The sequence below is a fragment of the Globicephala melas genome, chromosome 3 (assembly GCF_963455315.2).
Source record: "Globicephala melas chromosome 3, mGloMel1.2, whole genome shotgun sequence".
Taxonomy (NCBI): Eukaryota; Metazoa; Chordata; class Mammalia; order Artiodactyla; family Delphinidae; genus Globicephala; species Globicephala melas.
Window position 1 is genome coordinate 75,093,851 of NC_083316.1, and position 14,050 is coordinate 75,107,900.

The 14,050-nt window shown below is 35.0% G+C and overlaps 1 protein-coding gene across 4 annotated transcripts in view; it reads right to left on the minus strand.

The window, feature by feature from the left end:
* The window catches only part of ARB2A (ARB2 cotranscriptional regulator A), a 421,353-nt gene that overhangs the window by 183,072 nt on the left and 224,231 nt on the right, over positions 1 to 14,050 (minus strand). For all 4 annotated transcript variants that reach the window (XM_030847879.2, XM_060296012.1, XM_060296010.1 and 1 more), the window contains one exon: positions 10,443 to 10,562. In XM_030847879.2, the coding sequence (XP_030703739.1) occupies positions 10,443 to 10,562 (120 nt within the window). The remainder of the gene's footprint in view (positions 1 to 10,442; positions 10,563 to 14,050) is intronic.

Below are 14,050 nucleotides of genomic sequence, written 5' to 3' on the forward strand. Positions count from 1 at the left end.
TTATTGTGATCTAAATTCATTCAATGAAAAAGTGTGGAAAACCTATAACAAAAAATATGAAGTGAGAAAAAAATAAGATACACACACACACACACACACACACACACACACACACACATTAAAAGTCCCCAACTCTAAAAGTTAAGATCACAGGAGCTTAGAAGAGTAGTATCCCTTTGTTTCCCTGGGCCCAAAGAAAGCTTTAGACCCATAGTGTGATCATCTCACAGCCTAAGAGCAGGAAAAATGATACCTCTTCCTACTCCATCTCTTTTATTGCCATAGAAACCTGATAACCAGTGTATCAAGGATAAGCCCGAGGTATCTACATGACCTTAGAATACAGTATTTTACTCTATCTCGTTCTGACTTAAGTCAAATAAACTGAACTTCTGCCTTGATTCATCACTTTATAGTCCTTCTGATTTTTCTGCCTACTAGAAACTCTTTCTTTCTCAAGAAAAGACCCATTTCTAAATCCCCAGCCAATGGTTGAAGCCTTAAACCTTGCCTGCTTTGTTCATCCTTTCCCCAGTGTTTAATCCTGTTTTTGTTTTTGTTTTTTTTTTACTTCCTTCCCTATAAGTCAGTGAGGTAGAGTTTGGCTCGGGAGAAGAGGTACTCTTAGAACCAATAACTATATTTTGTTTGCTCAGTTATCACCTAATGAGCCTTGATTTTCTGTTCCCTGCAACCAGATTATACCTCCCGATTCAAACCTGAGTTCACCATGCTCTACAGATACCTACCTAGTGATGGTTCACCTGCTATTCCCTCCAAATCCAAGCTCTCCAGCTGAATTAGCTCTTCTTGAACCCATCCTGAACTCTAGTAATGAGACCTTTGTCCAGATCTGGCTTCCATTCTGTCCTCTCAAGCTTTACCTTAATATAAATCTAGTATGCTTCAAGTCTGAGTCTACTTGGCTCCTCTGTGCTAATCTGAATAAATTATTGAATAAAAATTGAGGTCTAACTTCTAAGATAGATGTCAAATGGTTTTGATTACAAAATTTTTGTCTTCTAAGAGCTCTCTGCAATTTGCGGTGTCAAATCACAGGGGTCACTGTGGTTGGGAATCTCATATGGGGGAGTGCTTCCATTGAGTGATCATCATAAGGCTATAAGAATAGTAAAAACAGCTCCATTATTAAATGAAATGTATTTTTCTATAATCCCTCTTATAAAAGGCTTACAATAGTCAATCATGCTCTCATATCTGCAGTAAAATACGAAATCTCTCATTAAGATCTTTTATAAAACCAATGGAAAAAGAAATATTTCTTATAGAAAGATTTACATCTAACAAATTAATATATCAATTTCTATGGGTTCTCCTCAACATGTTATTGTGCTAATCTTAGCAGACAGTGATTTCCTGGCAGTCTTTTGTTGAATTAAGAGATAGAGTGCTCAATCTCTCAGCTGCAGTAAGATCTGGATGCAGTCAATCTACATGGATATTGAAAAACCTCCTCCAAAGGTAATTCCAATGGGGTAGTATATATCCATTACTCTACAGAAAGATTCTATAAAAGATTAGTGAAATCTTTCTCCATTTCAGCTTTCTGAACAATCTGATCCTGGTGTGACTGAGAAATAAAACATTAAGGAGCACATTAGATCCTAAGTAGAAATGATCTATGAAGAATGGAAATAATTACAAGTAACATCATAATTAATGATGAAAAAAGTGAATGTTTTCTCCTTAAGATCAGGGACAAAAGGATGTCCACTCTAGCTACTTCTATCTATCACTATACTGGACAGGACAATTAGGCAAAAACAAACAAACAAACATCCAGATTTGAAAGGAAGAAGTAAAACTATTTTTATTCACAGATTATATGATCTTGAACATAGAAAACCCTAAGGAATTCATACATACACACACAAAAACTATTAAACTAATAAATGAATTCAATAAGATTGCAGGATACAAGATCAAGATACCAAAATCAATTGTGTTTTTATTTTTGGGTGGGGGACTGCGTGGCATGTGGGATCTTAGTTCTCTGACCAGGGATTGAACCCGTGCCCCCTGCAGTGGAAGCGCAGAGTCTTACCCACTGGACTGCCAGGGAAGTCCCTCAACTGTGTTTCTATACACTAGCAATGAACAATCTGAAAATAAATAATTTCACTTAGAAGAGCATCAAAAAGAATAAAATACTAAGGAATAAATTTAACTAAGTAAGTGTAAGACTTGTATACTGAAAACAAAAAAAAATTTGAAAGAAGATAAATAAATAGAAATAAAACCCATGTTCACGGATTGGAAGACTTATTATTAAGATGGCAATATTCCCCAAATTGATCTACAGATTTAATTCCAATCAAAATCCCAGCTCCCATTTTTGCATAAATTGGCAAATTGATCCTACAATATAAATGGAAATTCAAGGGACCTAGAATAGCCAAAGCAGTCTTTAAGAAGAAGAAGGAAGCTGGAGAATGCACACTTCTTGACTTCAAAACTTGCTACAAAGCTACAGTAATCAAGACAAGCGTGGTATTGTATAAAGATAGGCATATAGATCAATGGAATAGAATTAAGAGTCCAGAAACCAACCCTTATATTTATAGTCAAGGGAGCTAAGACAAATGGAATGGGAAAGAATAGTCTTTCTGACAAATGGTGCTGAGACAACTGAATATCTACATTTAAAAGAACTATGTTGGACTTCTACTTCATACAATGTACAAAAATTAACTCGAGTGACAAAAACTATATAAACTGGACTTCATCGGAATAAAACACTTCTGTACTTCAAAGGACATCATCAAGAAAGTGAAAATATAACCCACAGAATGGGAGAAAATATTTGCAAATCATGTATCTGATATTCATTGAAATAAAGTATTCAGAATATATAAAGAACTCTTACGATTCAACAGTAAAATGATAACATAATTTAAAAATGGACAAAGGGTTTTAACTGACATTTCTCCAAAAAAATATGCAAATGGCCAACAGCACATCAAAAGATGCTCAAAATCATTAGTCATAGAGAAATGCAAATAAAAGCCACAAGATACTATTTCACCTCAACTAGTATAGCAAAAGTAAAAAAGATAGACGATAACAAGTGTTGGTGAGTATAGAGAAATTAGAACCCTCTTATATTGCTGGTGGAATTTTAAGTATGGGGGTGATGGCTAATGGGTATGGAGTTTCTTTTGGGGTGACAAAAATGTTCTAAAGATTAGATAGTAGTGATGGTTGAACAATTCTGTGAATATACTTAAAACCATTGAATTGTACACTTTAAAAAATGGATTTTTTGGTATGTGAATTATATCTCAATAAAGCTCAATAAATCTCAATGATATCTCATAAAGATATGAGATTGTAGCTCAAAAATTTTTTTAAAGTTAAAAAATGGAAACAAGCAAAAGTAAGCTAATCATTAAATAAAAAGTCATGTTAAACTCATGACTGAGGATAAAGAGGAGAGTGTCCCAGACTTATTTCATATACTGCCTTATAGTATTATGAGAAGGCATTATAACTTAGTTTAATAACTTTCCTCTTTGATTGAGAAGACTATACTTTGAAGAATGAGTCATAGAGAAGCAACCTTCTTGGTCAGGCTGTGGGTTGGGTACACCAGCAGAGAGGAGATTATAAGAAACTAATACCAGGAACAAAATGGGTAATACTATCTAATGTGAAAGAACTGATTAGGCAGAATTCCCAAATTAACCTATATTCAAATGGAGGATAGAATGAATGAATAAGTTTAATTAGTAAAAGAGTTACTGTTAAGGCTTAAACTCTATAAAATAGTCAATTAACTGTACAGATAATTTAAGAATGCTCGTGTTATTGTAACATATATTGTTCCCAAATGTGTGATGGGGGGAATAAAAGGTATGTTAGACTCTTTATTCTCAAGTTTTTTCCAGATGATTTGAGCAAGATTTAGAGATCAAAGATAATTTAAAAACAAAACTGATTAGTAAAGTTTTAAATTGTGAAACATATAAATACTATAGAAAAAAGGGGGAGTTAATTGAGAAAACTTTATGAAAAATCTAGTAAGAAGGAAAATTCTTTCACTTGGGAGAAACGGCATTAGCAAAAATGAGAATGAGCATACACTATGGGCATTTAGACTCATGATCAACAAACAATGATTTAATTCCTAATAACCAGGAATTTTATAAGTTAACCCTCAAACTCTACTTATATAAAGTGGGTACTTACAGAGGAGGACACACATAAGGAATGTGATCGAACTTATAATCTGTACAAATCAGAACTAATATTCAAACCCAGGTCATCTTCTTCCAAGTTTCATGTTCTCCTACTACACTGGGCTTGGAGGCCGGGGGTAAAGGTACAGTGAGATGGAACAATGGCAGTAAGGAAATTAGACTAGAACTGAAAGTTTCTGTTGGGAAAAATATAGTTGGAAAGAGATAATCAGATTATACAGAAAGTCTTAAAGTGACATAGAGGAGAGATGATGCAAGAGACAATAGGGAGCCAGTATGATTCTGGAATGCCATAGTAAAAAGGGGGTTTAAATAGTACCGATCATGGTGTGGTATACAGGATGGAATGGAGAGAAAAGAGAGCCAGTAAGAAAATGGGTATAAGAGTTCAGTGATACTGTTGTGAAATGATGAAATTAACAGTGGGCACAGAGAGGAAAAGACATGATCAATATTTCAGAGAAAAAAAAACCTGACAAAATACATTGGTTGGTTAGATATGGGACAAAAGGAGAGGAGTTAACATAAAAACTAATAAACTGAATCATTCTTTTAAACAGTGAGATTTCCTAATACATATTAAAAATCATTTGAATAAAAGTTAAAAAAAAATCAAACCTCAATACATAGGTAAATTGTGAAGCTTAAAAATCATATCTGTATATGTAACTCTTTCCTTTTAAAACTCTGATTTGAGTACTTCCCTGGTGGCGCAGTGGTTAAGAATCCGCCTGCCAATGCAGGGGACACAGGTTCGATCCCTGGTCCGGGAAGATCCCACATGCCGTGAAGCAACTAAGCCCGTACACCACAACTACTGAGGCTGTGCTCTAGAGCCCACGAGCCACAACTACTGAGCCCACATGCCACAACTACTGAAGCCCATGCACCTAGAGCCCGTGCTACGCAACGAGAAGCCACCACAATGAGAAGCCCACACACCATAACAAAGTAGTCCCCGCTCACTGCAACTAGAGAAAGCTGAGCGCAGCAACGAAGACCCAATGCAGCCAACAATAAATAAATAAATAAATGTATATTAAAAAACTCTGATTTGATATCTCATTTATTCTATTGACCACAATTATTAAATATCCAGTATATGCAAACATTTTCCCCAATATCTACATATCTGCATAATCATTGTTCATTACTTGTTATCTGTTGTGCTTGGATACCCTTCATATCCACTTCGACATGCTTCTGTAGGTGTGTACAGGGAAAGATATTACACCCTCTTCCTCTTTGTTCAGCTTTCCAGATCCAATGTCACTAAGCCATGTAAAATTTGTCTCCTAATGTCTAATGTGTGCTTCTTCTTTACCATTCCCACCACTTCTACGTTGGTAAAGCCTTTTATTGGATCTTACTTGGACTCTTGCAACTAACTCCTAAAATTACTGTTATCGCCAATCAATCAAAAGACAGTATCTATAGTATATGCAAAAAATTAAACAAAATTGAATATAGGAGGCAAAAATAATATAATCTCTGGTTTCTCTCTAAGGAGCATACAAAGTAGAGAAACTATACTGTTTTCATATAAAACAACTAGAGGGCTTCCCTGGTGGCGCAGTGGTTGAGAGTCTGCCTGCCGATGAATGGGACACGGCTTCGTGCCCCGGTCCGGGAAGATCCCACATGCCGCGGAGCGGCTGGGCCCGTGAGCCATGGCCGCTGAGCCTGCGCGTCCGGAGCCTGTGCTCCGCAGCGGGAGAGGCCACAGCAGTGAGAGGCCTGCGTAATGGCGGAAAAAAAAAAAAAAAAAAAACAACTAGAGAATTAAGATAGCATTCCATACAAGTTGTAACCATCCCATGCATTAACATGCTATTTGTATCATGTAGGCAGCCAACTCAGAAATTCAAGTTATATTACAAATGGTGACTTATTTTTACTGAATTACTTACATTTTAAAGTAGGTTTGTAAGAAGTGTTTTTGGCCTGAATTGTTTTGATACTCTAATGGATCAATTTTTCTTTGTTTATCTGCCCTTATTCTACCTCTCCTCAATTCTTCATTCCCAGCAGCCCATTTTTTAGCATTGATCACATTAAGTAGATATGCTACTATCCAATTTGCTTTGTTCTTTGTAGACAAAATGTAAATGATGTTTCTTTAAGGTCATAGTTAACTCATGTCACTAAAGGTAAAAACTAATTCTTTTAGTCCCATTCCATTTTCTTTTCAGTGTTAACCCAAATCATGCTCTAGGCAATTTTAAAAGATCAACTTAGAGTAGACTGAGGTTGAGTGTCCTCACACAGCTAAGTCCAAAAAATAGTCCTCTATCAGCTACTGAAGGTCAGCTTAGGCTGCCTGGAGGCTAGAGAGCCCAGCATGGAACAATGGCAGGAAAATAGAGTTCCCTTCATTCCTTAATTCACATGCAAGTGAGGTGCCAATCAAGTGCTGACAAGCATGGAGAAACCAAAATCAAAAGTGGGTAGAGATACACTTTCAAAAGGTGCAGTTTTCACACATTTCTAAGAGATGTTTTTGATGGTGGCTGAGAACATACCACTGATAACATGGAAAAGAAAATAAAAGTAATATGAAAAATACTAATTTTATATCAGCTGAGATGATATATTTGCTAAAATTGTCTAATGTGTTCTAAAAGAAATCTCAACAATCTCACTTTGACTAAGGAAAGAAATCTGAATGCAAATTGATGTACAGAGCACTGCAAACAGGGAAGGTAAGGTGAGTTAAGATTGGAAACTGGGCATTGACAAGGAAGCTAACTCATTTGCAAATAAAAGAAAATTTTAAGCTTGCTTGATTTTGTCAAACTAACCATCATCTACAATGACAAGAGCAAACCACTCTGAAATGACCAAGTATGGAAGCAATGGAATCACTTCATAAAATGGCGGTGAAAGAGACTACGAAAAAGCTTAAAAACTGCATTGTTTTTTGACAGCTAATTTCTAACAAATGAGTTTAAATTTTTAACCACTAATATAAGGCAAAAGCAAGCTGCACTAGTTGTAGATGTTTTTCTAAATGAATTTGGTAAATGACTGTTGATTATGACTACTAATTCTACCTACCACATATAAAATAGAATTTCTTAGAAATTTAAAGCTTCGAAAATGATGTTTTAATAATGGTAGCATTATATATTGGCATTATTTTTAAATACACAGAAGAGATAGCATAGAGTAGGTATGTTACTTTTAAAATTCATTATCAATTCATAAAATAAATAGTTCTTCCCTTTTGCTTTAATGACTGAATGCTAGGATTGTTACCAGAGCTGTCTTAACAGCATCTATTTTTACTAGGATTACAGAAAGTTTAGAGAATTAGAAACGTGAGTTGTTACCATATAATGGGAATGAAAGCAGTGAAAAGCATATTTTTAGTATGACTTTTCTCATTATTATAGTCAACTGTATACTGTTTTATGAGGTTAGGCCTGATCAAATTCCAATATTTACTACCATAACTGAACACTGGTTTTGAAAATAAATCTCTTAACTACCTCTTGTATTCTTCAGGCAAATTTTAGCACTTCAAAATAGGATATAATAATAAATTATGTTCTCAGTTTTCAAAAACAACAATTAGCAAAATACAAAAGCTCCACAACTATTTTGTGCTCTAAATTTAAAAGTAATTTTTCAGATTTCTATTAGTAGTACCTTAATTTTAAACTCCAATTATACGTAATTTTAACTTAATAAATGGCAAGATACATTTTAGCATGGGTCCTGACTGGTACCTGTTTTTAAACAATAAGCACTACAAGTAATTACACGTAATATTGAAAATGTACTAGTCACACAGTTCACATCTAAAATAAATTTTCTTAAAATTCATGACCTAAAAAGGAATGTGAACTTGAATGAGGATGGTAGAAGAACAATCTCCATGCATTCAAACATAATGCTACAAACTAGCGCTGTTCCATCTATAAGGGGTTTATGTGTGTGTGTGTTTGTGTGTGTAGAGTCTTGAATCAGGAGGAAAATTTTATGATAATTTTTAAAAAGTTAAACTTTACTGAAATCCAAAAGATTTCATGTCTGATGTGCATTATGTACTATTGAGATAAAAAACTAAACCGTAATTTAAGATGTCCACAACTCACTTCCTTGTAAAGTTAATATTAAATATTTTAATCCATGTAAAACAATTTCATATAATACACATTTTAAAACCTAAACAAGGTATATTACGTTAAATAGACTTCTCAGTCCTGGTGTTGCCTGTCAGATATGTGATGTGCCAGTGGTTATATTATATTCCTCCTCCCATGCATGCACCTCCTGCAGAGATAGCAGACTACAGAAGCTGACCCTTACTGAGACCATCTTGTCTCTCTGACAAAGCTCCTTTTTAACTTCTTACTTACTGGTTACTTCCTGTGATGGAGAAAAACTTTAGCTCAGCTTGTGATAATTTCACAGGCCCTGAGGACCCTGACCCTAATAGCCTCAAGGTCAGAAGTCAAGTCTTGTTCTGAAACATCTGTGTGCTTTATATTAAAGTGGAACAAAAGTGCAGAAATATCCACCAGTGTGTGACAAGAAGGACAGGCAACATAAGACTGACACACTGGTCATCTGTTACTCTGGCATCTTAAATTCATTTCTAAAACTGTCCAAAATTCACTTAAATTCCAAATTTGATGTACAAAAGGTTTTCGTTAACTGTCTTAAGGTAAAAATATGGAAATTTATGTTTTACAGAAATCTGAAATTTGAAGTCTTACAGGCCTTCAGACATATTTTAAGCTATTCTGTAAGTCATGAAATTTCATGTTTTATGTAATTTAATGCTTACAGAAAGAAAACATAAGGTACATATATATCAGCTATATACGTGTGTGTTTGTATACATCTATATCTGTATGGTTAAAAGAACTATTTGAAAAGCAACATTCACATTTTAAAAAGGACGCCATACTTGTATGTTAGAGAGCTATCTTAAGATACCCATTATGTATTAAAATAAATAAATTCAGCAGTTAAAAGTACTTGAATATAATTTCAAAAAAAGTGAAATCAATTTAAGAAATAAATGATTTATTTACTGATCTTAAGAGAGCACAGTATTTGTAAATTTAGGTCAGCTAAAGTGTTCTCCGGTGTCACCGCTAGTTTTATACCTAAATCATGTGGGTAAGCAATAAGGTGTGGGAAAGTTGAAAAGACCATGGAAATATATTTAATTTCCATGATGAAGAGAAATACACAGCAAAGTTTAGAAACATAAAAATTAGACAACCAATGCTGTGCCGGCTTTTAATGTCCACTTTAGGCCATTTGGATTTAAAATTATCAAATGCACTTTTATCAAATTAACCATTTTATTAGAGCACTGGTACCTTCCTGTGACATAAGGGGTAATGGACATGGAGCACATTTTTAGGACTGATTATATATCATTAATCATTCATACCTGCACAAAGTGTGCTAACTGCAATACTGCATATAATACTGACCAAATTTAGAAATCTTGATAATTTTTCCACTATGTACACATAATCTTCACCCTAGGAATCAGATTATTTTGAAATGCAAAGATTTTTAAGACCAAGCATTGAGTCCCACTTAGATTAATGGGAGCTTTCTAATAGTTTTAATACTAATTACATGGATTCTGATCAAGTACTAACTTGAAGAGATAGCAGTTTTGTCAGTTAAAGGGTCTACTGAAATTTTAAACACTTTACAGATAATAATGCTTCAACGATGTACCCATTAAAACAAGAATCACAAATATAAAATGTATGGAAAGTGGGGCTATAATGTAGAAGTTAAAAAGTAATATGTATAGTGGGAAGCAGCCACAAAGCACAGGGAGATCAGCTCGGTGCTTTGTGACCACCTAGAGGGGTGGGATAGGGAGGGAGGGAGGGAGATGCAAGAGGGAGTAGATATGGGGATATATGTATATATATACCTGATTCACTTTGTTATACAGCAGAAACTAACACACCATTGTAAAGCAATTATACTCCAATAAAGATGTTAAAAAAAAAGGTAATACATAAATAAGGAACAGGCAAAAAGCTTTCTGGTTAGCACTGAAAAGTTCTACCACAATAAAGAAATATACTCTTTTTAAACATCATAAAATTATTTACTCAAAATACATAATTTTCATCCTTTATAAATAATTTAAAGTAATGACACCACGAAAAAGGGAGTGGAGGGGATAAATCCGTAAGGAGTTTGGAAATTAGCAAGAGTTAAATATGCACTTACCAGTTCAACAAAAGCAAGTCCTCCATAGCTATGAGCAACAAAAAATACATTCTCAGCTGCAGATTGGGCTATGAAATGGTCCCACACATAGACTGCATGTTCTTCAGGAGAACCATTTTCCTATAAGTAAAACAAATGTAATATATATCATACTGTATCTAATTATTATCATAGTAATCAAAAATTAAATTATATGCTTGCTTACATAGCACAAGAACTAAGATGGTTATAGCTCATTCCAAATAATAACAATACAAAAAAACTACATTGAAGATCCAAATTAGGGAATAAATTAGTATTAAACCATTAGTAAATTACTGCTAAACTTAAGTGCTACTATAATATTCTGAAAGAAAGTATTTTAAATAAGTACATTTTTGAGGGGAAATTGCTCATTCTGGGCATATCTGAGATATTAAAATATATCTAAGTACATTAGAATTGCATAGCAGAAAGTTATAGTGGTCTTATGATAAAACAGTATAACACTAAGAAAAATCAGATACATTTCTATATGTATACCTGAAAATACTTATAGTATACATACAGCTAAATTATTTGATTTATAAAATTGTAAGTACCTCTGTAAACTGAAAATAAGCAGAAAATTAACAACAAATATTTTCAATTTATATTATTTTAAAAATACACCTTTTTCCTAAAAGACTTTTCCATACATATTTTATTTCTAGAACTGGAAGAAATCTAAACATATAAACCTGGGACCTTTTATACTTCTCCTAATTTGCTAATCCCTAATAAATGTATGAATGTTGCTTTAGTTCCAAAAGTTCTATAACAACTTCATTTTATTGTGTTTATTGCTATAGTTGGCACATTTTGTGATTAAAACTCGGATAATGTGAAAAAGGAAGAAAAAGAAAAAACAACCAACCAAAGAGCTAAAAAAACCCAAACTGATAAAAACTAAAACAGATCGTGAAAATGTTTTGTGTGAATATTTCTTGGAAGCTTTAACACCAAAAGACTAATTCCCTAAGAATGTCATGGTACTAGACAATGAACACAATTTATTCACATTTTCCATCTCAGAAATTTTTAAATATCATATTAGGGTCCATATGAATGGCTTCACTTACCACCTAAAAGCTGTTGTTCCCTAATGACTATCTTCACCCTGAATTTCTCTCCAGAGCTCCAGACCCAAGGTCATTTCCTTTTGAATGCCTCACAGATACTTCAAACTCAACCAATTCAACACCTTGCTAATAATTTCCTCTCCAAACCTGTGTCACTGTCTTTGCTCCCCACCTCCTGCTGAAATCTGAGCATCATCTTTTATTTCCCTCTCCCTCAAACTCCACATAAAATCAATCATTAAAAACCTGTTGATTCTGTCCCCAACTGTCTCTTAAAGCCATCTACTTCTCTCCCTTCTCATTTCCTCTGGCTTAGCTCAAGCCCATCCTTTCACAAGTGGATGACTGCAACAGTCTACAGTCCAAGTTTCCCTGCCTCTAGGATTGCCCATTTAAATACTCTCTCTAATTCCGTAGTAAGAATAACCTTTCAAAAATGCAAATATGGTCATGTTGCCATGTTGCTCACTCACTGCTTAGAACTCTTTGAAGTGTTTTTATTGCCCTCAGGACCAAGTTCAAACTCAGAATGACACTAAGGCCTTACATGATCTGGCTTCTGCCTCGAAATGTATGTGCAAAATACAATGACCCAAAAGATATACTTCTCCAACCATGAGAGACCACACAAAACACTCTCTGTGTTCCAACTGCAGGGAACAACTTATAGTAACCTAACTGTGCCATACTTTTCTTATTTCTGGGCTGTTTTTGTTATTGTTGTTTGGAAAGTGACCCAAGTGTTCTGCCTTTAATTCACCCACCACCTTTACCTGCATAATTCCTACTTGTCTTCAGAACTCAAATAAAACATCACCTTCTAGTGAAAGTTTTCCCTCTCATCCCCAAGGCTAGGTAATGTCCTACAGCCACATCTTGTACATGTTCCCATTATTGCACTGAATAGTTTGTATTGTAATTGCTTGTTAATCAAATTCCTGAGGCCAAGAGCTGTGTCTTCTTCATTAAATCACAGGGTAATAAATAAATAACAAAAACACAACATGTCTCTTCAGAAATGATTACTTACAACCTTGTAGTCATATACTAAAATACAAATATACTTTCAAAGATATCTATTAGTAACATAAATACAAAATTACCCACACCTAAAGTATGTAAAATAAATAGAAGAATCATAATTGGAAGGAAATCTTTGTAGGCATTTTTGGCTTTAGTAATTTAGCTTTCATTAGTATAAAAAGTAGGAAAATAGTTATCATCAAAAGCAGGATAGTGGTTAACTCTAAGGAAGAGAGATAGAGTTGTGATTGGGAAATAGACTTCTAGTGGCTGGCAATGTTTCATTTCTTGACTGGGGTAGCAGTTACACAAGTGTGTTCTTTTTTTGTTTGTTTGTTTTGCGGTACACGGGCCTCTCACTGCTGTGGCCTCTCCCGTTGCGGAGCACAGGCTCTGGACGCACCAGGCTCAGCGGCCATGGCTCACAGGCCCAGCCGCTCCGCAGCATGTGGGATCTTCCCGGACCGGGGCACGAACCCGTGTCCCCTGCATCGGCAGGCGGACTCTCAACCACTGCGCCACCAGGGAAGCCCCACAAGTGTGTTCTTTATAGCTATAGTTAAACTGACTAATACATACTTAGCACTTTTCTGTACATATATATAAAGGGACCATAGAATTTATTCTACAAACCTTTGAGAGTGAAGAAAGGTAATGTTAGTAATTGTGCTTGGAGAAAAGGTCTAAACTGGGACTGTCTAGAGAAAACCCAGATACCTGGTCTCCCTAGTTATATCTCACAATGAAATGTAAAAACAAAACAGGAATAGAGATAACAAAGCTTCTATCTGCTGATAGTTGGCAGAACTAACAATGTGAAATATCTGTGATGGTCCTAAATATTCTTCTATATATGGACAGAATAAAAACACATAGGAGATTAGATTACTCTGTCCCCCTACGCTCTGCGCTGGAAGTGGAAATGTAAGGATGATACGAGTTAAGCCATGATCCTGGCCTTCAATGTGTTTGCAATTTCATAAGGGTGTTAATACATAAAGAGAGGAGAGGCATTAGTGTGTGAGAAGTATTACTTTCTCTATTCCTGATGGACTGTCCTGACACCAAGTCCAATGGGTCTGTTATAAATTCACACTACCTGACCTCAGCGAAGTCCTGCCTGCTTTCTTCTCACAGTCACTAATTCTTCCTTTATACTGTTGAGAGCCTATCTGTCCCATCCCTCTCATTCCCACCTCATTTTGAGTCCTCCTACAATGGATTCTTAACTAGTCTCATTTCTTTTAGTCTCTCCCTTTACTTTGTTGCCACCTTAATCCTGCTGAAGCCTGGCTCTGATCAACTCACTCTCCTGCCTGAAAGGTCATTTACTGAAATGGTTGCCACTGCCTACAAAATAAATAACTGGAACTCTTTAGCCAACATCTCTAAACCCATCTTTCCAGCCTTCCTTCTTACTATTTCCAGGGATCTTATTCATGCTCCAGGGAAAATCTGGATTACACATGAATAGCTGAAAATCCT